This window comes from Thamnophis sirtalis, unplaced genomic scaffold (genome assembly GCF_051295495.1).
Source record: "Thamnophis sirtalis isolate CommonGarterSnake01/CBP01778 unplaced genomic scaffold, rThaSir2_p1.2 scaffold_13, whole genome shotgun sequence".
Taxonomy (NCBI): domain Eukaryota; kingdom Metazoa; phylum Chordata; class Lepidosauria; order Squamata; family Natricidae; genus Thamnophis; species Thamnophis sirtalis.
In genome coordinates, this window is record NW_028261393.1 from 13022614 (window position 1) to 13050464 (window position 27851).

Here is a 27851-nt window from a genome sequence, read left to right on the forward strand (position 1 = left end):
TTGAGAGGATATAGGTAAGTAAAGCACAGGGGAAGGGAGTCAGGCAAACCTGATTGTCGAACCGGTTTGCTCCCCCAGCTGATTGTCAGAGCTACCGGATCATCCGAACCGATCTGAACCGGCTGAATCTCACACCTGAATACATCTAATCCTCAACTTACAACCAGACATGGGACCTGAATTTATGTGGTTAAGCAAGGCGGTTAAGTGAGACATACTCAATTTTATGACATTTTTGCCATGAGTGTTAAGAGAATTAGGAAGTTGTTAAGCAAATCCAATTCCCTCCCCTCCCCCATTGATTTTGCTCGCCAGAAGACAGCTGGGAAGGTTACAAGTGGCGATCATGGGACACTTCAACTATTGTAAATCTATGCTAGGTGCCAAGCATCTAAACCAGGGTTTCACAACCTTAACTATTTTAATATGTGTGGACTTCAACTCCCAGAATACCCAAGCCAGCATTTCTGGCTGTGGTATTCTGGGCATTGAAGTCCACACCTCTTAAAATGGCGAAAGTTGAGAAACACTGATAAACTATGGTCACATAACCAGGGGGAATGCTGCAAGGGTTTTAAGTGCATGGATCTGTTGTAAGTTTCTTTTTCTAGTGCCGTTGTAACTTGAATAGTCATTATATGAATGGTTTTAAGTTAAGGGCTAGCTGTACTTCAGGACAGGACTGCACCTTCTACTCCCCAAAGTTTTCAAATCTCTGGAGAACGAAGTAAACAAATAGAAGCCTCTTCTACAGGAGAAAAAAAAACCATTAGGAATGGATTGCAAATTTTGGCAAAATACTAGCAAAAACACCTACGACGTTTATCTCTAACTGGAAAGGATAGGATGGTACGATAATTTGGAATATTTTAGAAAGGAATGTGGCTCCTGACAACCTGAGTGGGAGAATTCTCTCCTTCTTCCCTGTAGGACCCAACAGTCTGCTGTGCATACCACCTATTGTGAAGGGCTGTCCAGCCCAATCTAAATGAAAGACAGACCCATCAAGTGAGAACAGAAGGCCTGGAAATTACCCAGGAGGTAAATTTTGATGACAGACGTAACATATTGATCTAGACTGAGAAGCCTCACATGGGAATTGTTTATCTTGCGAGGTTGAGCTTATTAATTAGACGAAAGTTAATAGTTGTTACAATTATATCTAGATTTGCATATAATGATACACCCATTAGCATATTTCAATGTTCCTCAATCTTGGCAGCTCAAAGATGTGTGGAGTTCAACTCCCAGAATTCCCCAGCCAGCTTAACTCCATACACATTTTAACGTTGAAAAACACTGGCATATCTGAATACCATTTACCTCCTCCTTTTTAGACTGGCACATTTTCTCTTTCTGGTGGCAAATATTTCTTGCTAGTCACTGGAATTTTGAGAACTATTTCTGCAAGTTGAAGGCCTTTTACCTAAACGTGGCATTTTTGCGGCATCTTCTCACAAATTCCACCAATTTTTCCTTGAGAAATAATCCACAATGGAATAGGGCAGCAAGAGCATTAGTGTCAGGCCTGCAATTATATCCCTTTTAGGATCTTTGGCCTGCCACACTCTCTCTTATTTCATTATGCTGTTTCATTAGTGTAGTAGTTGGGAGGGGGGAATGGAAAGGAGTAGAATGGTGGAATGTGTTGTTGTCATTCTTTTCTAGAAGTCCAAGTTCCTATTTTGTTTCTGCACCTCTGCACCTGACTGGAAGCAGCTGGGTGGAGATGCCAGCGTGGAAGAAGAAGATTGGACCATGTGATGGATTTGTGGTTGTGGGGACCACATCATGAACTTTCAACTGGGTGGGAATCCGATGTAACTTCCAGAATTGGGATTCCACAGATGTGCTATGATGTCTGATTTATTAAATTGGAACTTTAAGGATCGTTTTGCCTTGGACTCTGATTTAATTCTACATGATTCTTGGAACGCTGACAATTAGATCATAATAAAGGTAACGGTAAAGGTTCCCCTTGCGTATATGTGCTAGTTGTTCCTGACTCTAGGTGCTCATCTCCGTTTCAAAGCTGAATAGCCAGTGCTATCTAAACATGTCTCTATGGCCATGTGGCTGGCATGACTAAACACCAAAGGTGCATGGTACACTGTTACTTTCCCACCAATTTTTCTACTTGCATTTTACATGCTTTTGAACTGCTAGCTTGGCAGAAGCTGGGACAAGTAATGGGCGCTAGGGATTCGAACTGCCAAACTGTCAACCGTTCGATCAACAAGCTCAGCGTCTTAGCCATTGTGCCACTGTGTCCCTTTTAGATCATAATAGCTCTATAAAAATTAAAACAGAGACTCTATAGGAACATTTTCACCTGTTCCAGCAGGATCTCTTCCTGCATCTCTAAGCACCATTTTCTCTTAACCCTGCTGCTGACCATAGTTATATTTCAACTACTTAAAAATGAGAATTAAAAACCAGGAAGAATTGGAAGCCAGTTCTTCTGAAAAGATCAGATTGAAAACAATTCTTTGCATGCATTTCTGTGCATGGGTGATAAGGAAGTGAGATGGAGTATATGAAGATTTATCACCACTCTCATTAATGTAACCACCACAAAGATTCTTGTGCCTTTGATGCTAAGGACTATGTGGGTGTGCTAAAATATTTAGCTGAATACTGTCAGAGGCTGTCAGAGAAACCTGTTTTGTCAAGGGCCCCATTTGTTGGAAGAAATGTACACCTGGATTCAGTTCCAAGTGGGGGAAAAAACACGGGATGCATGGAAGTTGCTTGGAAAGAAGATTTATTGATGAACAGGATCACATGCCTTGAAGATCTTGGGCGAAGAAAAAGGGAAGAGATGCTGAGAGAGCCTGGGTTTTATGCCCACTCTGGGCTTTTGAATTTGAGCTTGTATTCTGATTGGTTGTCAGACTCCCATGGGACCATGCAGGGGCAACTTGTAGGCTGTCCTGAGTCCCAAGCTTGGTTGAGCCTTGCTGGGTGATGATGTAATGAAGGGGCTTTGGGCAATTCCTATTATGGCTCTGCCTGAAGGAGGTAGATCTTTGTTGTGTAGAATAAACTGGCCCAGGCCTTAATGGCCCGTTAACGTGTGTGTGTGTGTGTGTGTGTGTGTGTGTGTGTGTGTGTGTGTGTGTGTGTGAGAGAGAGAGAGAGAGAGAGAGAGAGAGAGAGAGAAAGAGAGAGAGAGAGAGAGAGAGAGAAAGAGACAGTTTCTGCCTCCCTTTTAGGGGAAATATTTAATATTTCCTAAAATATTTCATTTTTCTAGGAGAGGGGTGGGTGCTAACTTCCAAGAGTGTATTCATGTCTGCCCTAGTAGCAGGCATGGGAACAAGGACCTGCACATGTGAAAGTTTATTGGAGAAATCTGTCTCCAGAATTCCCTCATTATGTCTCTTGATCTCTGATTTTTAAGAACTTTCTATTACAAAAACAATAGTTTGAAATTTCCTGTCAGAACAATTAATCAGTGGTACAGCTTGCCTCCAGAGGTTGTGGGTGCTCCATCACTGGAGTTTTTAAGAAGAGACTCAACAGCCATTTGTCTGGAATGGGATAGATTTTCCTGCTTGAGCAGTGGGTTGGACTAGAAGATCTCTAAGGTCCCTTCCAACTTTATTATTCTGTATTCTGTCTACATCTTGCAATTCTCTGGCTGGGCTTGTTTATCTAAATCTGTCCAGTTCTTTTTATCCCGTATTCCAATCCAGCTGTCACTTAAAATCAAGATTGCTCACAACTGTATCAGTTGGATACAGTTTGAGCCTTTCCTTGAATACTGGCTGCATTCCTACTATAGGCAGCATAGCTCCTCCTGGACGGAAGAAAGGTTCAGCTCTCAAGGCAGCTTGGCTAACTTCCAGCCCAGGTGCTCTGTATTCAAAAGAGTTGGCACGCCCTCCGTGTCCTTAGCCCAACCTGCTCATCGCTGCACAAAGGAGGTGAGGTTAGGTTGCTGTGAACAGCTGGGATGACATATACAAAGTAATGTACCTTTCACACCTGACAACGCTTGTCTTGCTGGCTATGCTGTGGAGGGACCAGCTCTTTGGCAGCCAAAGTTAATTGAAACCCCAATACCCAGGCAGTTCCTGGGGGAGATAGTGAGTACCACCAGGCTTCATACAAAGACAGCCTCAATTCTCACAAGAGCTACTTCCAACCCTAGGAAAATCAGGGGTGGAGGTACTGGGCAGGGAAAGCTGCCCGCATGCATGCTTGCCGTTGAGATTCTTGGCTTCGACTATGACTTAGCCCAGGGGGATGCAAAGAAGACAGCAACTGTCTCCCGAATTTTCTTACTTGCCAGATCTTATTCTCCAGAAAAGTACAGTATATCAGCTGCAAAGCCAAGACAGATGAGCTGGCATCAGTACTGCGTTGACAACCTCTTTCTTATTTAACCATCCATTTATTCTTAAGATACACTAACATGGAAAAATTGCAAAGCATAGAGAGCAGCTTGTTGCTAAACGAAGAGAAGACTAAAATGGCAGAGATTAAAGTTTATTAGTTTAGAATGCCACATTGCAACTGAAGTGCAGAACACTACAATTACGATAAAAATTAAAAAGCCTGGGAGAACTCAACAGTCTTTGCCTGGTGCCAAAAAGATGACAAAGGAGGCCCTAGGCATGCCTTTTTGGGGGATGCATTCCAGAGATTGAAGGGAGGGCTGACTGCTACCAAAAATGCTGCTTGCTGTATCCCAGGAGCATTTCCTCCCATGCTTTCCTCTGGACTCAGACGAAATATATCCAGGAAGGAATACTTGGTTCAGAAATTGTGATCCTCAAGCTGTACAGAGCTTTCCAGATTAGAAGTGAACTGGTAGCCCACATCCCTGATGCAATGCTGCTGTAACTTAATTATAACTTCCAGTTTATAACCTTTTATAACTTTAGATACATTTTTTGCATATGAGGGAGAAAAATGCAAGAAACTGTCTTTTACCCGGCTGAAGCATTGATTCACCAATCTCATTGTTTTCTTACTGAGATGCATCTCCCCAGGTTCCTCAAATTGAGATATTTGGTACTGTTTCTCATCCCTTTCTTTGACCTGGAGATGCCAAGCAGCTCTAATTGGACCTGTAATATATAAAACATGCATGCCCATTTGCAATGGGTACCCCCCCCCCCCGGAATCTGTTAATGTGGGATTTTACAGCTCCAAAGGCAGCAAGATTTCTGATGCTAATCTCTTGGCTGCTAACAAATGTTATTATTTTACCGAGTTTGACACTAGTCGTAGGATGACATTAAACTGAGTGATCCCTTTGGGTCACTTTTTGTTCTAGGGATAAAGAAATGTTTCTCCGGTTGTTATTGCTCTCTAGCTTAAATGTACTGGAATTTGATTGTCAGGTGCAAACTTCATTTTCCCTTTGTGATATATATAGTTAGTTTTTGCAATTGGTATCTCATCTTATTTTCAAATGTGCTATTGTAATGATCAGTTTGTTCAGAGTTTGTTTGCTTGGAAAACTGGAAATGTTCCGTCCATCCATCCATCCATCCATCCATCCATCCATCCATCCATCCATCCTCTTTCACATTTCTAAACTGCCTTCTCAAAAGAGGGACTCTGGATATGGAGCCTGTTGAAAGAAAAAAAAATCAAAGTGATGATTTGGGGATTAAAAAGGACAAAAAGGTTGGGGAAAATTTTATGATGATAATTATTTGATATAATGGTGGAAGACATAACTGTTCCCACCCACCCCTTTTCCCCCCTCTATTTCTTGTTTTCTATTTTTGCCCTTGTTTGTACTGTATATTTCTCCTCCATTGAAAAATTCTAATTTCACACGATTGTGGATTTTGGCGATGTATTTTACTAGGTAGCCTCTTTGAGCGTTCCCTTTCGTAATTTAAGAAACGCAGATGAGACTTTTGGGAACTCTGGCAAAAACCATTAAGAAAAGACTAATAAAACCGACACCATGTATTAACTATCGCTGTATTTGAGAAATGGTTTAAAAAGAGAAGAAGAAAAATGACGGGTGAAGGGAAAGAGCACTCAAGGTTAGGGCAGAAACAATGGCCAAATCTGAAGGACTTAATTGCAAGGAAAATGCAAAATCAAAACGAATGCTAAAACCCAGAGGCGCCTGGGATGAGATAATTATCTGTGAATTTGTCCTTTTGCCATAGTGTGAAGTTAAGTCATTAGAGCACTAGGAGCTAAGGCACATTAGGAAGATTACTGAGGAACCAACCCAGCCCTTGCATTTATTGGTGTGTAGTGAGGCATCTTGTGTCATCTCAGGACACCGGGTGAATGCTCTCTTGCTTAAGCCAGGTGTCTGCTGCAAACGGGCAGAACCAGCGGTGGTTCTTGCTGCTTCCAAGCCTATCCACCCTTATTCACGTCATTATCATTGTGGTTTTCTTTCATTGCAACTGAGACATCCGTTTAAGAGTTTCTGAGAAAACAAGGTTTGCTTTATTATTTTTTTTACTTGTCAAGCATGTATAAAATAACAGATATGAGTATAAACATGATTATGAATACAGGGAATGGATGCAAATAATTGGGGACATTAGGACTGGGTACTTTGGTGCGCTTATGCACGCCCCATTCAAGAGAAAAAAATAAGGTTTTTCTTTCATGACGGACGGATAACTGTCTCCGTAAAAGGTAAACGGAGAAAGGTGTGGCAGCTTCTTGGAGCACGAGGGCTTTGAAAATTCCCGCCGAAATCCGCAGGACTTCATTCTGCATCGACGCAAAGCGCGTCAGGCGGCATCCCTCAATGTGGGTCAATGTTGAAGAGCCGCTGAGGAGACGCTCCTAAAGGGCAAGCCTGGAGAGGAAGCGTGGGCGTGGCCAACCGTCTTTTCGCTCGCAAGAGTCAGTCAGCGGAGGGGGGCGGGGCGCCGACTGCCTCGGCGTGAATGGTCGAGGCCGTGGGCGTGGCTTCGCTCACGGCGGTCCGGCTGGTGAGATTCGTTGCCCTGGGTTACCCGCGGGTAACTCAAGAAGCGTAAGACCTCACAGAGGGGAGGTTCCCTTCGCCCGCCAAACGCGTCTCTCCCCTGCCCTGCCTCCTTTCCTTTTTTTTTTTTTTCCAACGCTGGCTTGGGATCGAGCCAATGAGCGAGCGCGGAGGTCTAGGTCATGTGCCGCGCTCCTTCCAATCAGGAGGCGGCACAGGGTCAGGTCAGTGTAACGATTTGGAGCAAGCCAGGGAGAAACCCGGGAAAAGCCAGCGGGGGGGAGGGGGAGGAGGAGGGGGGCTGGGAACAGCCCGGCGGGTGGGCGGGGTCAGGAGACCAGCTGGGGCCTCATTGCAAAGACAGGGAGGAAGCCGGCTGGTCGCGCGGTAGTCCTGCCCGGCGCTTGCGGAGCAGCGTCTCGCAGACAATCCCCCCCCCCCCAAAGGCTTCACGCACCCTGCAGACTGTTGCAGACAAGGGGCACAAACCGTCTTTCCAAGCCTGGTGTGAAGAGAGAGAGAGAACCCCCCCTCCCCTTTCTCACACTGGAGGATGCCGTGAAGGCACAAGGGGGACTACACCTCCCATGCGGCTACAAAGCCCCTCCTCTCCCCCCCCGATCCCCTTCGCCCCCAACCCTGGGGAAAAAGCAAAGCGCGGGCAGTTTGGTGATTGCAACTGGACGGTGGTGGTGGTGGTATCGAGGCAGGGTCCCCGTCAAACCCGCCTTTGGTCCGAGCGCTGTCCTCAGGCTGCTGCTGCTGCGCTCGCCTTTCCCTCTCGGCTGGGAAATACCCGGCGTGTTGTGGTCACGTGCCTTGCCGGACTCCCGGGGTCAGGGGACGGCCGAGGAGCCCGTGTGACTTTGGCACCAGCCGGCCAAGCAGCCGGAGAAGCGCGGCCAAAGAAGGCGGAGGTTGGGGGGGGGGGCAGAGAGGGAGGGGAAGGGCGGGAGGCGGGCACGCTGCTCCTCCTCCACCTCGCCCTCGTGCAAGGTGCTGGGCGGGGCCCCGCCTTTCTGTCCCCCCCCACTCCCCAACCAACCGGGCCAGCCCTTCCCTCTATCCACCCCCCTCCCCTCTCCCTCGCCTCCCCGAAGTGCGGCCGGGTCGCCTGGCGATCTCGTTGGCTGCCCTTCCCGTGCGCGCTGGTTGTCCCTGTGGCAGGCACGGTCCGCTCGGCTCTCGGGTGACGAGAGGGCAACGGAGCCGGGAAAGGGAAGAGAGAGAGAGTGAGAGTGGAGTGGCGGTCGCTCCCGCCGCCGTTTCCGCCGCTTTCCCCTCCTCTGCTGCCGCCGCCGCCTCTTCCTCCTCCTCCTCCTCCTCCTCAGCATGTTGCCATCCCGTCGGGTCCCCAGAGAGAGGCGGCGCCCGCTCGGGGCGGCACGAGCGCAGCAGCAGCAGCAGCGGGAGGAGAAGCAAAAGGAGGAGGAGGAAGACGACGGGTTGGCCAGGAAGATGACAGCGACGGCGACCAGGGCTGGCTGCCGCCCCGAGCCTGGCAGCAGCAGCAGCAGCAGCAGCAGCGGCAGCAGCAGGTGCTAATCGTCAGAGCGCGCCTCTGGCTCGCCTGGCCAATCGGCTTGCCCAGTCCAGCCGGTGCCTGCCGGCTCCCGGTGCGAGTCTCCCCCGTCGTCGAGGAAAGGACGGCGCGACCATGGTGGCGCTCGCCCCGCGACTCCATCCCTGTCTCCGGACCCCTTAGCGCCGGATTCTCCCGCTACGCCCGAACCGTCGTTTGAATATTAATATATACATAGATATATATCTTTTCTTGGGTATCTTTTGAAATCCTCGTTCTGGGAAAACAATCTCTCCTCTTGGAAGAAGCAAGCGAACTGCCTTGGCCTCGAACCTGGGGGGGTCTCCCCGGAAAGCTGTCAGGCAACCCTCGAAAGCCCGCCGCGTCTCTCCTGCGCTCCAGCTGTTTCATCTGTTGCTCGAACGGGCGTTCCCCTCCTCGCCTTTCTCTGGCGCTGGCTGGGCTCGCTGGAGAAAAGCCGCCGCCGCCTCCTCCTCCGGCCGTTCTTGGCCCTTCTGCCGGAGCCTTCCGGAGAACCGGCCCGGCTTGAGCTGTGGGCTCCGGGCTCCCCGCCGCTCTCGCTTCCCTCCTCCCCTTCCCACCGCTCCCCCGACGCACCTTCCTCCCCGAAGCCGGCGAGGCAACGTCTCCAATCCCGCCTCCCTTGCGCTCTTTCTCTCCTTTTTTTCACCCTCTCCCTCCCCGACCCACTTTGGTGCGATGCTGCTGCTGCTACCGCCGCCGCGGAGCGTCGCTTCCTAACGCGCCGTCTGCTCCGGAGCTGCCAGTCGACGCTTTTCTTTTTCTTTTTTTTTTTTTTTGGGCGGGGAGGTGAAAACCTTTGGCTGGAATTTGTTTTTAATTTTAATTTTAATTTTTCTTTTTTTCTTTTTTTTACAAAGGAAGACCGTCTCTTCCCTTTCCCGGGATATAAAGCGGAATAAAAGAGGGGGGGAAGGGGGTGGGGGGGGGAAAGGCGGTCGCGGGGGGGGGAGGGGGAGGAACATGGATGAGAAGCTGCAGGCGCATCAGGTTGACATCGACCCGGATTTTGAACCTCAGAGTCGGCCTCGCTCTTGCACCTGGCCGCTGCCTCACCCCGACTTCCCGGGCGAAGAAGACGATGGAAGCGGCGGTGCGGGAGGAGGAGGTGGTGGCGGCGGCGGCGGCGGCGGCGGCGGCGCCCCCAAGCACCCTTTGGCCGGCGGCCCCGAAGGCGCCGAGAACGCCGGCGTGGCGGCGGAGCGTGGCAAAGCGACCCCCGCGCTGCCTTCCTTGAGCGCGGACGTTGGACAGCTCCGCAAAGCGAAGACTTCGCGGCGGAACGCTTGGGGCAACCTGTCTTACGCCGATCTCATCACCAAGGCGATCGAGAGCTCCCCGGAGAAACGGCTCACCCTCTCCCAGATCTACGACTGGATGGTCCGATACGTGCCCTATTTTAAGGATAAAGGCGACAGCAACAGCTCGGCTGGATGGAAGGTACCTGGGGGTTCCCCCCTTGCCCCCTCTTCCCCTCCCGCTTCCTACTCCTGCTTACCCAACACCTAGTTTCCTTGAGAGGCGCTGGGGAAGTTTTACTACTCTCATCCTCCGTGGGGTAGAGGGGGGGCATACCTTTCTTTGGTGTAGATGGCCAGGAGAAGGGGCTGGCCAAGTGGTTTTTGTCTTCTGCCAAGAGAAGTTAATTAAAGGCTGTTCAAACTGCTGGTCCTCTCCCCTTTTCTTCCATCCCTGACTTGAAAGAAACAGCTTTGCAACATTAGTTAAGTGTCTGGAGTATTCAAGTAATGGCAGGGATGGCCAACTCCGAAATCCTTCTAAGAGACTCTGTAGCATCCTTGCTAGCATATGTTTGGTCATAAAAGGGCCAGGCCCTTGGCTTTGTGGCAAGAGTTCCCCACGCCCCCTCAAACCAAACTCTCTCCGAGTCCAGAACTAGATTCCCAAGACCCTTCTAAATTGTCTTTGACCCAGGGAGGCAAGTTACTCTTGAAGCCTTGCCGAACTCAAACTGGTGAGCACTTTTGCATCTCTCCCTGAGCCAGAGGAGGAGAAAGTATTGTTGGCAGTAGTGAAGAGGGTGTGAGTGATTGCTTTTAAATGTACATAATTATTATTTTTTTCTTTCTTCTTTGCGCTGGGAAAGAGAGAGGTCATTTATCAGTAGCCTGGTCACTTATTGAACAGTGTTTTTTTGGCCGACCTCCCACATTTCCTTTGGCTTCTCCAGTGCCCAGCAGCCAGGAGGTGGGAGGGGGGGGGGAGAAACGATTCCCTCCCTCTCAGATTGCAGTTAAGTGGCACCTGTCTGTCTGGTAGGGAGGGGAGCCAGAAGTACTTTTGGAAGCTTTCTTCTGCTCTGCTTGATTGAAATGCCACTTGGAGAAAGGACATTGAGGGGTGGCGGGGGAGGAGGAGGGAAGTTGCTTTTCAGCTTTTTTGCTTTTGAATTTGGGCAGTGGGTAGGTGGATAGGGTGAGGAGCGGGGGGGGGGGGTGGTGATGTGGGGGTGGGGGATCTTTTTTCTTCTGGAATGCAGCTTGGATTCTTGGAGCCTCTATCACTAAACCAAGGAAAACTTGAAATGTGATTCCTTCTATTAAGTTACTCGGTTTTCTCCACCACACTGAGCCAGTGAGACAAATGTTACTAATCCCATATGGATTCCATCAGGTCCAAAACTGGAGATTTAATAAAATAGCCCTCATGTGCTTGTTGCAAACTTTGTATATGGGCAACATCTCTTTCCCTGAATCAAAATGGGATTATTTCTCCTCCTCCTCCTCCTTCTTCCTCCTCCTTCTTCCTCCTCCTCCTTCCCTCCCTTCCCCTTCTCCTTCTTTGCTTTGGTTTCTCTCTAAGGTCAAGTTGTGGATAGAAATGTGGTTATTTGGAAAGCCATTGCTGTGGTACACTCTTGATAGAGGGGCTTGAAACAGAGTTTCCCCCACGTGTGCCTTGGCCCTGGAGAACCCTTGTAAATCTGAAAATAAATGATAGGGGGAAAGAAGACAAAAGAGTCACTTGTATTTTCTTTATCTCTCTTATCTGTTGGTCTTATCCAGAAGAGTTAAGCTACACACCTCTCTCAATTTAACTCTATCAGTAGTAATCAATTCCTCTTTTATTGTGATTTAGTGTAGAGTTGGGCTGCAATTCCCTCAATTTACAAGGAAAATGTGTATGTGGGTTTTGGTGAGAAGAGTGTACTTTTTCAACCAAGGCAACTGCAGTAACTCTCGTGTGAGAAAAAGATATTTATGAAATACCTTTGGAAGGGGAGCAAAAGATGAGCCATATTGGCAGCAGAGGGTTCCCTTTAAAAAAAAAAATCTTTTTTACTCTCCAGTTATTCCATAATGACTGTTCCATCAAGTGTCTGCGTTGGTATGATCCAAATATTTTCTGCTGGATCTCAGTTCATGGGAATGGCTGAAGGAACAGGTTTTTTTATTTGTGTCTTTGGATGTGGAAATAAAGGTTAGACCGAGAGTTCTACTGCTTACAAGAATGTGCACTTCATAGTTGGCAGATTTTCCTACCCCATTCAGCCCCATTCAACCTTTTCCAGTCTGGTGCCCTCCAAATTTGTTGGGACTGGAATTCCTCAAGTTCCCAACCAACATGACAATCTGAGAATCCTAGAAACTGTTTTCCCAGCACCCTTGGATAATGCAATTGGGATAGGCTTGGATCAGTCTTATGCAATCAACTGCTAATCAAAAACCATGTTTTCTAGTGCCCGTTTACCCCATTCTCATTTTCTCTCTCCCTCTCCTCTGATCAAGAGTGGCTAATAAACCCACTCTGGGTTTTGTTTAGAAGTGTGCTTTAACTGGTTATTCTATATCAGCAGGATTATGATCGTTGCACCCTTGGGTACCAAGGCTTGCCCAGTTCAAATCTGCAAGATTCTTCCTTTTTCATACACAGTACAGGGATGCTTCCCAACCTTGGCCTTTTTAAGATGTGTGGATTTCGACTTCCAGAATGAATTCTGTGAGTTGAAGTCCACATCCCTTCAAACTGCTAAGGTCGAGAAACACTGCAATATAATATTAAGTTGACCAGTGAAACTTTATAGGACTACAGCACAACATATGTTTATTGCTTTGGGAATCCATGGCACAGCAAGGACCTATGCCATTGCTTGTTCTTGCTCCCCTGACAATTAATACCCACAATTTCTTCCCACCCCTGAGAATGCATGCTCCATGAGGCCCCACACGAAACAAAACAAGACCATCTCTTTTTTGATGAAGCCAAAATGTTCTTTTCATCCAAAGCATTAAAAAAAACAATGAATCAAACCCAGCAGTGTAATCTGTGTAACAGGTTAGTAGGAATCAGTGGGGATGGTAAGCAGTACTCTCTACCCACGGGGAAGTAGAGACATATGGAAGAGCTTCAAGGTAGCATCCAGACTTCCAGAGCTCTTATCATTCGAGGTCTACAAGTTGACCGGTTCCCATGTTTTGGTTTTGGAAAAGCTCTAATGAAGTTTGTATAGTGGGGGAAATCTTTCTCCCTGGGATTCTGGCAATGAGAAGGTGGACACTTAACACTTTTGTCAGTACGTGTGCTAGTTCGAGCTGAAATCTTTTGCTCCTCTTCGTGGGGTAAATCAAAGGGATCCTGCCAAAAACGTGTCTCCGCCTTCCAATCTGGACCTGCCCGTACGTGTTCTTGTGAGACTTGGCATTGATGCACTTACCAGGTTCAGAAGTTAAGCAGCTGCTTCCCCCTCCCCCCTTTTCTCAAAAGGATTGCAACACCAGCACAAATCGGGTCCCACGAAGAACTGATATTGCAGATGAGAAATATTAGGACATTTTTGCACTTTGGGTTCTGAACTGTATGGAGTTTTGTCTGTCTGCGTGATCCTGTACATCCCCTACATTTAAAAAAAAAGTATGGTGTAACAGAGATGACTAGATTCCAGTGGAACAAACTCTGGAATGGGGTCAGAATGTCCGGTGAACCTGTTTTATGCATCTTTTGTGTTTGTTGGAACTAGGTTATGGGCCTTCAGCATGACTTATATTTCACATTTTGCTTTTGCTGTTCATTTGCTGTTCATTGTGGATTTGTGTGTGTGCTTGTTTTGGTTTTAATCCTCGTTACCTACCCAAAGTCATTTATGTGAATGGACGGCCTTAAAAATAAATGAAACAAATAAATCGAGGGAAGAATTCATTGGAAGAAAGATCCAAAAGATATTCTATTTTTCTAGTTCTGTTTCACGCTTTTAAAGAAAAAAGATTTGGTGCAGTAATAAGTGGGCTTTGCCCCAACCAAAGACATTTTAGATGAAGGTTTTTGAAAATGCTCCTATTTGAAATGGTGAATGATTGGCGAGGGCCTGTTTCATAGCTGCTTGCATTATCTTAGACTCTTCTCTTTTCATGCTAAGAGTCGGAGCGTCAATTTACTGCATCTCAAGGTGGGGCTGGAGGAAAATGCTGTTGAAAAAAACTCTAAAAATTGGCCAGAGTGTGCACAAATTGCCACTGATCATCTTATGAGGACCCAGATTGTTGGGGGCAATAGGCTGACTCTGTAAACCACTTAGAGAGGGCTGTAAATGCACTGTGAAGCTGTGTAATGTTCCCGTGGTTCGCCCATGAGGCCAATGTTGAGAAAAGACAAACCTTTCTCGGGATGGAGCGACCCAGGTTGGGGGTCTGAGAGCCCCTTTTATTGAGATAGGACAAAGGCAGGAGGAGCAATAGCATGTGGTTAAAAACAGCCTGTAAAAGTACAATTTCTAATCTACTACCCAGGGAAGTTCTGTCTATATATGGTCAAATCCTGGACGTCATTGGTAGGGCACATCTCAGGATGTTATGTTATGAACTATCAGGATGTTATGGGGTTTTAGGAGTTTGTTTTCTCCTGTGTGGTTCAGCATGGCTCTGCAACCATATTACAACAAAGCCGGTATATAAGTCTAATTGCTATTGCTATTATGGCACCGGTGCAGATAACTCCTAGTTGAAATGGGCAGATACGACTTGGTAGTGCGTGATGGTGTCTCACATGCTTAGTAGTTGGTCATCCTGGGAACTGAGAAGAGAGGTTATCCCAAAGCTGCTTTTTCAAGAGGCAACTGGGCTTCCTTCGTTTTTCCTTGAATGGATGCCTGAGAATTTTCATAGGCATCGAGAATAGAGGTTGCAAGCTTTAAGAGTCCCACGGGAAAGGAACTCTGTAGCTTTCTCTTTTGGCTCCCTGAAAATTAAGAGTTGGCTTGAAATGTGATGAAGAGGGAGGGGGAAAAAACCCTCTACAACCCCCTAACAAAGCGATAAGGTAGATCTTATCACAACATTATCTAAACACTTTCAGATAATTTTGTTTGTGGTCACAAGTCAAAGACTTTGGGTATCACTGTGTTTTGAACAGTTGCTGAGAAAGAGAAAAGATCCTTTTGGGGACAGTGAATCCGTCCTTCAGTTGTGTTACTAAAAGTAGTAGAAGCTGCATTGTTGATTACCGTACTAGGATTCTGTGATTTTGGACTTTTGGTATTCCGAATCCAGGCCGCCAGTTTCTTTCTGACTCCAAGTCTATTTTGTCTGGGATGGTCTCTGACAATTTAAGCCCAGCTGCTGACTCTTCCTCATTGGTGATTAACCCTGGTGTCAATTCTTTTTAATGTTGCAGTTTTACAGAGACGTCACTTTACCAAAGCACATTGCCGAAGTATTTTCTCAGGCTTGTGATCCAGACCTTCAACTGTATTGCCTGGTCTGTAATTTCTTCTTTTCATCCCTCATTTCCCCCCCCCTTCTCTTCCCCCTCCCCCCCCAAACTTATTTTCTCCAATTCAATTTCCCCCTCCCTGTTCATAACTCTGAATTCTGGGACATTTTATGCAAGAGTCTTGTACAATATTCTAAACCCAGAACCTGGTCAAAACCAACCAAGATGGATACATTTAGACTGTATGCTACACCCAAACAAATAAACCATATTATGCTGACTGCTTAAATAACATGCTAAGACAATAGCTGTGTTTCCCTAACATACGAAAGCTATAAGCCCTATTGCAGCCTAGTCAAACAAGTTGTGCAAACCCAGTCTGTATATCTGAGATTCAGAAGCATCACAGTTTCCTGTGTGTGTGTGTGTGTGTGTGTGTGTGTGTATGAGGAAGGGGCATAAGGGGGGGCTTCTTCCTATGGTAGTTACCTTACATAATTAATCTTCTCTGGCCCATAATGAATTGTCAGCCATCGAGCCCTCTTCCCGATTCACTGAGAATCCCAAAGCATTTTCCTGTGTTATGGGAACAGCTTCTCCCCCTCCCTCTTACCAGCCGCTTCTTTGAAAGGTGGGATACAAGGTAAGATTTAAAGCTCCCAGTTGTCCCCTCCATCCTCTTCCCTAAAGCCATTGAGAACTCCAGCTCCTGTGCACCATTTAACTTGCATCATCGCCCTCCCTCCCTCCCACCTCGTGCTGTTAACGTAGATCTATTATCCTTCTGGGGAGCAGGCTTCTGCTTTTGAACAGATTATTTAAGTGGGATGGGGAGAGGGTGGGCCTAGACAGAGGCAGGCAAAAGTTACCGAGTTTAAAACTTAACCCAGCTCAGCGTGTTATGCACAAGCAGGCATTAGGTGTGTAACTCTGCCGGTTAAGCATGTTGTGTGGGCACAACCAGTCTCTCTATCTCTCTCGCTTTCTCCCCCTCGCCTCCTGGCCTTTAACAGATAGCAAAGCCTACACGTTTGTTTTATGTATTTACGATTAGATTTGCGTGTCGCCCATTTTGTCTTTTCACTCTTTTAAGAGGATATGGGTCCCCTACAGAAGGAGAACCGTTCAACTCCAGCTGCCTCAAATAAAGGCTTCTAGGGCTAAGACTCTGAGCTTGTCAACCAGAAAGATCGCCAGTTCAGTGGTTCGAATCCCAGCACCGCGTAAAGGAGTGAGCCCTGTTATCTGTCCCAGCTTCTGCCAATCTCACAGTTCGAAAGCCCGTAAAAATGCAGGTAGAAAAGATAGGAACCATTTTTGGTAGGAAGGTAATGGTGCTCCGTGTGCCTTCGGCATTTAAGTCATGCTGGCCATATGACCACGGAGACGTCTTCGGACAGCGCTGGCTCTTCGGCTTTGAAACGGAGATGAGCACCGCCCCCTAGAGTCGGAAACGACTAGCGCACATGTGCTAGGGGAATCTTTACCTTTACCTTTTAGGGAAAGAAGACGACAGCTTGGATCAAGATTGCACATTTGCTATTTTTGTTTGTTTGTTCCTTTGTTTTAATGAGCCACATTCAGTTTTAAAAGCTTTTGAACTAAAAAGCCTGCTAGGTCCCATTGAACCCTAATAATCACCTCTGGCAGAACGGTGGGGCTTCAACGAAGCCAGGAGGAACTCAGACCCCAGGAGATAGGATAATTGATTTTTAATTGTACAGACCTTGAAAGTTTGAAGGAAGAGTATCCCTTTCTGCAGAATAATCTTCCTGCTATTGCCTGGAAGTGGTCCTAAAAGCAATGGGTCTTGCACCTGTACGGCAGCGTGTAACCTGAATCAGGGATTGTGGATATCTTCCCTGATGACATGCAGATCGCAACTGCTTTGGTCTTTGTGACTTTGCGTGTGGGATGCTGGTTTTGTAGTTAAGGACTCAGGAGTTTGCATAGTAGACCCTTCTATTTTGGGTTTTGCAACTGCGAGGCCGCACACGTGTGGGGGCGGGGGTGGAGGGCACGGGGGCTATGGAGGGCACGGGGGCTACCTCCCATCGTCGTCAGACGGCTGCACGGAAAGCTCTTGACTGACAGTTCTGTTTAATTAGGGAATTGTTATTTTATCAATTCCAAAGCGCTTTGGAGTTTTCTGCTCCAGCTCCTGCATTCTACTTGTTAATGGGAAAACCAACACCCTCTGTCAAAGAGGCAGCGGCTCGGATGCATTTTAAAGCACTGTTTGTGCCGCTTTGACATCCAAAAATATAACAATAAAGCTATCAGCTAGTGGAAAGCCTGCTCGAGGCAGCTCTGACAGTGCCAAAACCTTAATTGCCAAGCCTCCTCTCCCTTCCCCCCCGCCTCCTTCCTACATGGGAAGGCTGCCCTTTGGTGATATAGTCTTGGAACTAGCAAAGTGGCACCAGGACATGGAGCAGGGGAGTACCAGGCTGATTAGGCAGATCTTGCCCGCAGTGGAAGCTTGCAAGGAAGCCTCCTCATTCCCTCTGCCCATCATTTCTCTTGCTCCTGAGCAAGGCGATGGAGAGAATGATGGCCAGAATTACACAATGTCCAGGTTCTAATGAGCAGCGTTAGGGGAAGGACAAGTCCATTGCTTAGCTTAGTCTATTGGTGTTGCAGCTGGTAGCCGAGGTGGCGCAGTGGTTAAATGCAGCACTGCAGGCTACTTCAGCTGACTGTAGTTCTGCAGTTCGGCTGTTCAAATCTCACCGGCTCAGGTTGACTCAGCCTTCCATCCTTCCGAGGTGGGTAAAATGAGAACCCAGATTGTTGTTGGGGGCAATATGCTGACTCTGTAAACCGCTTAGAGAGGGCTGAAAGCCCTATGAAGCGGTATATAAGTCTAACTGCTATTGGTTGAGAGCCACTTGTGGTGATGTCAGTCACGATTCCATCCCCCTAAATCAAGGCTGTCCAAACTTGGTAACTTTAAGACTTGTGGGAACTCTGGGAGTTGAAGTCCACAAGTCTTAAAGTTACCAAGTTTGGACACCCCTGCCCTAAATGGAGGCAACCAGATTTTTTGGGGAGGGGGGGGGCAGATGGGTTGTAATGGGGCGATCAGAGTTAGTGTGTCATTAGAAACGGCTTCTAGTCCACATCATCTTAATTGTAATTTCTTGTTTTTTTCCTCTTTTTCTTTTGAAGAAGTTTGGTTTCTCATCCAAGAAGCTTCTTCAGCTCTGACAGTGTGGAATGGAAGGTTGTCCTGTCAGAGCTGAAGAAGCTTCTTGGATGACAAGCGAAATGTCCTTCAAAAGGGACCCCCCCCCCCCCTGAGAAAGTCCAGTTGCCTCCTGAAAAAGCACCTTTGGGACAACCGTGACCTGGATGACTGAGAGTCTCTAGACATCGCGGTGATTCTTCAATTATTCTGCATGGGAAGGGGGAGAAAGTGTCTATCAATTGATATGATGTTGGAGACATGATGGTTTGGAAGAAATTGACAGGCTGTCACATGTCTGAGGAGGGCTTCCTGGGCCCTGAACCAGGAACTCAGTTTATATGAGATTCATTTGTGCAACTTAATAAGCAACTCAGTGAAAGGCATACTGGTTATCCACTACCCACCTTTGATTAAGTTTTCACTCTTCAGGGATTTGTTTTTTCTCTTCTGGTTTAGCCTCCTGTGCGAATTTAGCTCTGGGGAGAGGCAACCTGGTATTCTCCTGATAGTTTCCCATGGACCTAGGAATCATGGTGAATTTCAAGTATTTATGAGATTTGTAATTAAAAATACAGCGTGACACTAGATTGCCTATCTCTGCCTGTCCCTTTGGCCGAAGGACGATTCAAGGCATTGTAGTGATCTAGGAAATGGGTTCATTCCTAAATCAGAATTGAATTTTCAGGCAAACGTGGCCCTAAAATTTAGACTACGGAAGAGGGAGGACCACTCAATATATATGTTCCTTTTCTTTTATTGGCTACCTTCCCATAACACACTTAACCTGATTTAGGAATCACACTGATATCTGGGTTTTCTCCCAACCATAAAAAGGAGCAGGGTTAACATGAGAGGAAGCTAGGTTGACACAAGCCACCAAAAAATAACCTTAACCCTAGCCTAGCTTAGCATGCTCTGCACCAATGCATTTTACCTGACCTGATTTTTGTATATATAAACATTTCCAATGTGTTTAACTGAAGAAAATCATTTTCTCTACGTGGAGAATTTCTCTGAAAGAGGTTTTCAGAAAGGGCTTTGATCAAAACATGTATTACATGCTACTCCTGTATTTCTGCTATATGTTTTGTTTAAGTGTTCTTAATTCCTCCCTCCCCTCCCTCCCTCCCTCCCTCCCCCATCCTTCCTTCCTTCCTTCCTTCCTTCCTTCCTTCCTTCCTTCCTTCCTTCCTTCCTCCCTCCCTCCCCTCCCTCTCCCTCCCTCCCTCCCTCCCTCCCCATTTTATACAGAGTTTAAAATAAATTCCTTCCTTCCTCCCTCCCTCCCTCCCTCCCTCTCCATTTTATACAGATAGGGTTTTAAAATAAATTCCTTCCTTCCTTCCATCCATCCATCCATCCCACCACCCCCACCCACCCACCCACCATCCAGCCTTCCTTCCTTCCTTCCTTCCTTCCTTCCTTCCTTCCTTCCTTCCTTCCTTCCTTCCTTCCTTCCTTCCTTCCCTCCCTCCCTCCCTCCCCATTTTATACAGATAGGGTTTAAAATAAATTCCTCCCTCCCTCCCTCCCTCCCCATTTTATACAGATAGGGTTTAAAATAAATTCCTTCCTTCCTTCCTTCCTTCCTCCTTCCTTCCTTCCTTCCTTCCTTCCTTCCTTCCTTCCTTCCTTCCAGCCAGCCAGCCAGCCAGCCAGCCAGCCAGCCAGCCAGCCTTCTTTCCTCCCTTCCTTGCCTCCCTCCCCCTCCCCATTTTATACAGATAGGGTTTAAAATAAATTCCTTCCTTCCTTCCTTCCTTCCTTCCTTCCTTCCTTCCTTCCTTCCTTCCTTCCTTCCATCCATCCATCCATCCATCCATCCATCCATCCACCCACCCACCCATCCATCCATCCATCCTTCCTTCCTCCCTTTCTTGCCTCCCTCCCTCCCCCCTCCCATTTTATACAGATAGGGTTTTAATAAATTCCTCCCTCCCTCCCTCCCCATTTTATACAGATAGGGTTTAAAATAAATTCCTTCCATCCATCCATCCTTCCATCCTTCCTTGCTTCCTTCCTTCCTCCCTCCCTGCCTTCCTTCCTCTTCACCTTTTTCCAGAATTGCTTTTCAGGCAGTGCTAACTGCTGAAGTAACACAAACCTGCTAAACGGACGAGCTTTATGATAGCATAAAAATGATACTACAGCAGTGAGTAGAGCTTTATTAAACCCCAGAGACAGGCTGCAAATGAACAGCTTGCTCTGCTCTCCATTCTTTTTTCCCTGCTATATTAAAGAAAAAAAATAACTCAAGTATAAATTACAATTAAGATGACACGGACTAGAAGCCGTTTCAGATGACATACTATAACTCTGATCTCCCCATTATCAACCCACCCAAAATCTGGTTGCCTCCCTTTAATGGGAGTTCTGATGGAATCGTGATTGCCTAATGTTTGTCTTGCCCTGATTGCTCAGATGGGGTCCAGGGGAAAATATGAACTGATGGTGGGGAGATTCCGCCCCTCCCCACTCCATGCAGCTACTGTTTTTGAGTTGTGTTGCTTGAACGAGAGGCTGTTTCCCCGGCCTTTAATATTGTTAGCAGAAAAGTGGGATTACACAGTTGAAACAGCATGGAATCATAGATTAGGTTCGCAAAATGCAATAAAACCCTTAAGGAACCCAAACTGCTTTGCCCACCTAGCAAACTCATTGCCAGTATGCACACTGGATTACCGTTGAGGTGGCAGCTGCTTTGCACGTTATCCTAAAAGCAAGGGCCAAGCTTCTACACCTTGGTGAATTATAGTCTCCCCAATTGCATTTTAGCCTAGCTAAATATACAGGACTAGCTGGATACCCATGCTTCATGACGAAACTATATGATTGGGTTATGCAGGAGAAATTCGGTTCACAATTTGTTGGCTCAGCAGTAGTCGATAATTGAAGCGCATAAGGGAATATCACTCCCGCTGCCTTGGGTCCGGAAGCAGTTCCCTAGGTGGAAGGCGTAGACATTTTGGTGAGGTACCGACGTTTAGTACTGTAAGGAGCCCCAGACCACTCCTGAGTGAAGGAGTGGAATGTCTGCCAGTTTGAACTGAAGTAACGGAATGTGAGGCAACTGGCAGTTGGAACAGAGTTCTTTTCAGGTGGGGAGGGGGAGTAGAACTCCCTAGCATCAGAGCGTGCTAATTACTGTATAAGAAATACGAATGATCTGATAGTCATTTCGAAAAATCCTTTTTTAGCGAGCACCTAGAAGCCAAGAGAAACATACGTGCCAAATTTCAAGTTTGTAGGCTTTGCGGTTCTGGAGATTTCATGATGAGTGAGTGGTATTTGGGGGAACTCAGCCCTATCTTCTAAGACTCAGAGCATAACTTTCCCAGTGCCTTCTTCAGCACAGAATCAGTAACATAGGGTGCAACCATAGTATCCCTTCCTGAGGAGCGCCTGCTTTCAGTGCTTTCAGTATTCCTGGCAAGCTTCCACAGATCCACTACTGAAAAGCCCTCGTACAGTAAAAGCACTCTCAGCTCTTGCATCAGCAATAAAGGGAAGGAGTGGGACTTGCAACAAAATGCACCCAGAATCCTAGATGGTACACTTGGAAGTGTGCTAATCCAACCTTCTGCAGGCTGCAAGAAAACCAAATGAATCATCCATGAGTGGAGGCTGGGCTGTCCAATCTCATCTTCAAAACCTCGCGAGAAACTCCTCAAGGAGAGAAGCAACCTAGAACTAAGGAGAAATTTTATGACAGTGAGAGAATAATTCATCAGTGGAACTGCTTGCCTCCAGAAGTTGTGAGTGCTCCAACACTGGAGGTTTTTAAGAAGAGATTGGACAGCCATTTGTCCAAAATGGTATTGGGCTTCTTACCTGAGGCAAGATGTTGGACTAGAAGAACGGTCACCAACTGTGGTGGTCCGTGGACCACTGGTGGTCTACAAGAAAATTTTGGTGGTTCGCAGAAAAATCTTTGCATCTTTGCATTTTTTATATTGCACTAAACCAGGGGTCCTCAAACTATGGGCCCTGGGCTGGATACGGCCTGCCGAAGCAATTACTCCTGCTTGCTGATGGGATGGGGTCTTTCAGGCACTTAGCTTGGCTGCCTGTTTAGTAGCTCCAGCCCTTCCCTCCCTCCCCCCAGGCGCTTCACTGAGTGGTGCGCAAAACTTTATAGCAATAGCAATAACAGTTAGACTTATGTATCACTTCATAGGGCTTTCAGCCCTCTCTAAGTGGTTTACAGAGTCAGCATATTGCCCCCAACAACAATCTGGGTCCTCATTTTACCCACCTCGGAAGGATGGAAGGCTGAGTCAATCCTGAGCCGGTGAGATTTGAACAGCCGAACTGCAGAACTGCAGTCAGCTGAAGTAGCCTGCAGTGCTGCATTTAACCACTGCGCCACCTCGGCTCATCAACTTTGACCCGGCTCCTTGAGAGACAGAGTTTGCAGCAGGCCGATCTAGTGCCCAGGCTGGCTACAAGACAAACATTCATTCATTGGCAGTTTTTGAGATTCTTAGCTCCAATGGACAGCAAAGCTAGGGTTGACCCCAGGCGCTTCTCTCCCCTAACAGGTGGCCAAGCTAAGTGCCTGAAGGACCCCATCCCGCCACTAATTCATATTAGTGATCCGTGGGATTTAAAATTATGAATTTAGTGGTCCCTGAGGTCCAAAGGTTTGGTGACCCTTGGACTAGAAGAGTCCAAGGTCCCTTAGAGTTCTGTGTCCTGTTCTGTGTTCTTTATTCTATGAGATTGAGAACCCACAACTGGCAAAGGTAGTCTGTTCCACCCTTGCTCAGAGTTCAATAATAACAGAGGTTGTTTAAACAAAATATGCAACATTCTGGAAACATACAACCACCATTTGCAAACTTCCCAGCCTAGTTACAATAAGCAAAAGTCAAAACATATGATGAACTGTTACAGGAACTGGGCATGGCTAGTCTAGTGAAGAGAAGGACCAGGGGAGACAGGATAGCAGTCTTCCAATATTTGAAGGGCTGCCACAGAGAAGCAGGGATCAAGCTATTTTCCAAGGCACCTGAAGGCAAGAAAAAGGAATAATGGATGGAAATGGATGACCAAGGAGAGATTCAACTTAGAAATAAGGAGAAATTTTCTGACAGTGAGAACAATCAACCAATGGAACGGAAGTTTCCTTTGAAGACTGTGAGGGCTTCATCACTTGACACTTTCAAGAAGAGATTGGACTGCCATTTGTCAGAAATGATGTAGGCTCTCCTGCTTGAGTGGGGGGGGGGGGTTGGACTGGGTGACCTATAATGTCCCTTCCAACTCTGTTAATCTGTTAAAAAGGATGAGGGCGGAAAGGAACACTTTCGGGCTTTTAAGATACTGTTATTGTACCCTACAACAATGAAATGGAGTTTCAGTAGTCTTTGTGAAGTTTTCTTTCCTGGCCTGGCATACTTTGAAGGGCCGACACTGGCCCTGCACACTCTTCCCAAAATTGCCACCAAACTTCACTTTGCACAAAGGAGAAACCTTCTTAAATCCATGGAGGCTAGCCACATAACTGTGAATGAAATCAATCTTAGATCAAATTACATTTAGCCTGGTTCTTGTCTCTGTTTTTTTGTTCCATCTATATTTCTAATGTGACTGCTGATTCCAAAGAGGTTGTGCCACATAGAGCCACAATATTTCAGAGAATGGGTTATGGCCTCCTTCCCAAAATGTCCAATCACTGGGCATCCCTTAACAACAGGAGGTAAATTGGGCAAGGCTGTTCTCCGTCATCCTTTTCAGGGATGCTCTTCTTTACCTGAGCGTACCTGGCAGGAGTCCAGGTAATTCAAAAGAATATGGGCTTATTGTATGCTAAAACTCTCTACAAGAATCTGAACTACTAAGAGTCAAAGCAAATAGGTGGTAGCTAAGAGCCAAGAGAATTGAAGGTGGGCTGGACTTCTGAGATCGCTTGTGGTATGAAGGCACTGATGACGTGTTTGATTCTTCCCTTGGGCTCAGCCTGATAATCTCCTACAGTGCCTTTTTCGTGCCTTATCCTGTCTCCCCTGGTCCTTCTCTTCACTAGACTAGCCATGCCCAGTTCCTGTACAGTGCCCTCTTCCCCCCTGAGAAGGTAGATTATTCCTCCCTCCAAAATCTGCGCTGCAACTCCCTATCATTTTTATTTTCTAAGAATGCCTCCAGGGTTTATACAAGATTTCAAAGTACTTTTGGAAATCAAGATTATGCCCGAGGCTGTTGTTTTGCTTTGCAACACGCTAGTTTTCCCGAGGATTTTAATTATGTAATCTATAAAATAACATTGGGTGGGGCGTGGAATGTATAGGGCAGCAAAGGAGGGGTGTGTGTGGGGGGCACTTGTAGTGATGCAGGATTGGGAACCCAGGTTTCGCAACAGCCGGGGTGAAACTTGGCATCGAGCTGGCAATTTGGGATTAGGCTTCCTTGAGGAATTGGGGTTTTTAAGGGAACTTTTAGCCGCCCCTCCCCCGTGAGACTTAAAAGTATGCACTTTGCCTTTAACCTTCCCCCAGCACAGTGCTAAAAATGTCTAAAAGAAATGCTCCTGAAGTTGTTTGCCTCATCCACTCCGCGAAAAGGACGCTGGAGAGATTCCGTGGTCTCTTTCCCAGGCTTCGACTTCGTTTCTTTGAATGTCTTGTTTATAGCTCCGATCCTCAAATTGGATGGCAATTCCCCCTGCCCCCCCCCTCCCCGCCCCGCCAGAGTACTTGCTGTCTGGGCTTTTAGTCCAGCACAATCTCCCCTTTGATCCGCAGCCGCTGCCCGCCTATGCGTTCCCAGCTTCCCATCCCTTTCCGCGAACCAGCTGCTTTGTCTATGCCCTTTTGTCCCGCGGAAGGTGTCAGTGCAAAGCGGTTGGAGGCGAAAGGCAGCTGAGGTTATGGAAGGATCCTCGGAGCAACTTTTGCTTGTGTCCTGCCGAAGCCTCTCTTGAACAGGAATCCGTTCATTATTTTGGGCTGCCTTGATAGCAAGGGGGGAGGGGGAGAGAAGGAGGGAGGGAGGGGAAGAGAGAGAGGAGGGAGGGAGAGGAGGGAGGGAGAGAGGGGGATGGAGAGAGGGAGGCAAAAAAGGAGGGAGAGAGGGAGAGAGGGGGAGGGAGGGAGAGAGAGGAGAAGGAGGGAGGGGAGAAGGAGGGAGGAGGGAGAGGGGGAAGGAGGGAGAGAGCGAGGAGAAGGAGGGAGGGAGGGGAGAGGGAGGGAGGAAAGAGGGGAGGGAGGGGAGAGGGGGGGATGGAGAGAGGGAGGCCAAAGAGGAGGGAGGAAGAGAGGGGGGAGGGAGGGAGAGAGAGGAGAAGAAGGGAGGGGGAGAGGGAGGGAGAGAGGAGAAGGGGGGAGGGGAGGAGGGAGGGAGGAGGGAGAGGAGAAGGAGGAGGGAAGGAGAGAGGAGAAAGAAGAGAGAGAGGAGGAAAGGAGGGAGGGAGGAGAAAAAGAGTAGGGAGAAGAGAGATACAAAGATTGCTTTCACTGGCTGGAGGAGAAAAACAGATGAGGCATTGCTAAGAGGGAGTCATGCTAGTTGGGAAGGAAGCGCAGGAATGGGGGTTGAATGGGAAAGGCTACTATTCAGAGATTAAAGCTCAGCTGGGTTTGGGCACCTCCCCTGCCAAGGTTTGAAGGATCTGTTTGCTAGGTGCTCCCTAGGCGCCAGAGAACCATCTCTCAGATCCTCTGGGTGGTAGCAAACTCAGTTTCCAAGCAGTGCTTTTGTCAGAGCATGGGAGAAGGAAGACAAGGCAGCCAGCCAGCCAGTGGTGTATTCTGCTCTCCCTCCCCCCCAAATCCCAACTCTTTGTTTCCTACATGTGCCTCTCACTAGCTCCACCCTGATTCCCTTTCACCACTAATGCCCTATTCTATAATATATGGTGTTTTCTAGATTGTTGAGGCAGCTTCCTCCCACCCTTTCCCACTGCTCTGCTACCCCACTTCACCCTCTGTTCCATGGACTCCATGCCATGCCCTAAACTCACAACAGAAACAGAACAACAGAGTCAGAAGGGACCTGGGAGGTCTTCTAGTCCAACCCCCTGCTCAAGCAGAAGACCCTATTCCATTTCAGACAAAGGGTTGTCCAACCTCTTCTTAAAAAAACCACCACTGATGGGAAAGGAAGACGATGTGCCACACCCAGTATGATTAAGAAAGCTGAAATGTTCTTTCCCCACGTATCCTAAGCTATAAAGTTTGTCGGATCAGAGAAACAGCTTCAAAACAGAGTTTAACTCCATCCTGGGCTCATTTTCTACAGTTGTAATGGTAGCTCACTCTCCCAAGTTTCCGTTCAGTTCCAGGTTGAGCTCCGAGCTCTGCCAGTTAAAAGGTCATTCCTGCTAAGCCTCGAAGGAATGTTATAATCAAGCGTCCAATGTTTCTTTTTATGTGAAAGGGCCTTTGGGGGATTTTGATGGGTGTACTAGGGTCTTCCTTCCCGAAAACAAAGGATGGGGCAAGAAAACCACGACATGCAATCTTATTTCATTCCCCCATGTAATTTTTCCTCCGTTCTGTCCCATTAAAATTTACCGTTCGGGGAAAATAACCGGCGTTTTTCTTGACCACTTGGCATCCTGAGGCCTTTGGCTTGTGCATCTCTGATTTATGTGATTGGAGACTTGTGAATGTCTTAGAGCAGTGGTTCCCAAACTTGGCAACTTTAAGACTTGTGGACTTCAACTCCCAGAATTCTCCAGCCAGCTCAGCAGAGCTGGCTGGAGAATTCTGGGAGTTGAAGTCCACAAGTCTTAAAGTTGCCAAGTTTGGGAACCACTATCTTAGAGGGTACTAAGAAAAAGGGAATAAGAAATGGCTGTGGGCCAAACAAATCTCCTTAGGTCAATCCTATTTATTTATTATTAATTGTTTGAATGTATGCCTTGCCTTTTGTACTAATGGGGATGACCTGGAGATTATGTGAAATAATAAATCAATCAATAGGAGTACCTTGAGATTGACTGAATGATATTACCACCAGTAAGTAGAAGACCATTATGTACATCAGCATAGAAAATTCAGACTAGTTCAGTCGTTACCATCCTGGTGTTCCTCCAGATATAGAATCATAGAATAATAGAGTGGGAAGGGGACCTGCGAGGTCTTCTAGTCCAACCCCCTGCTCGAGCAGGAGACCCAATGCCGTTTCAGACAAATGGTTGCCCAGCCTCTTTGAAAGCTTCCAGTGATGGAGAACCCACAACTTTGGAATGCAGGTTGTTCCACTGGTTGATTGCTCTCACCATTAGGAAATTTCTCCTTAGTTCTAGGTTGCTTCTATATCAGGTTGCCTTATTGAAATCAGCTTGGGTTGTTGAAGAGAAACTCTGAATAGAGGAAGAAGCTGCTCATCCATATTTCTGTATTTGCCCATCTCATAACTATCTCAAGAGGATCTCTGGTCCCTTCCATATCTGAGATTGGCGCACAGCAACTGATCTTGAAGGAAGTGGCCGGACGAGAACTTGCCTCAGGTGATGCTCCAGAGTTTTAAGGCAGAGATAACGTTGTGAGATTTCCTCT

At 47.1% G+C, this 27851-nt stretch overlaps 1 protein-coding gene across 1 annotated transcript in view; it reads left to right on the plus strand.

The window, feature by feature from the left end:
• The first annotated feature begins 9455 nt into the window (after window positions 1-9455).
• The window catches only part of FOXO6 (forkhead box O6), a 152507-nt gene continuing 134111 nt past the window's right edge, over window positions 9456-27851 (plus strand). The window contains exon 1 of the mRNA XM_087728029.1: window positions 9456-9932. Coding sequence (XP_087584155.1) covers window positions 9456-9932 — 477 coding nt within the window. The remainder of the gene's footprint in view (window positions 9933-27851) is intronic.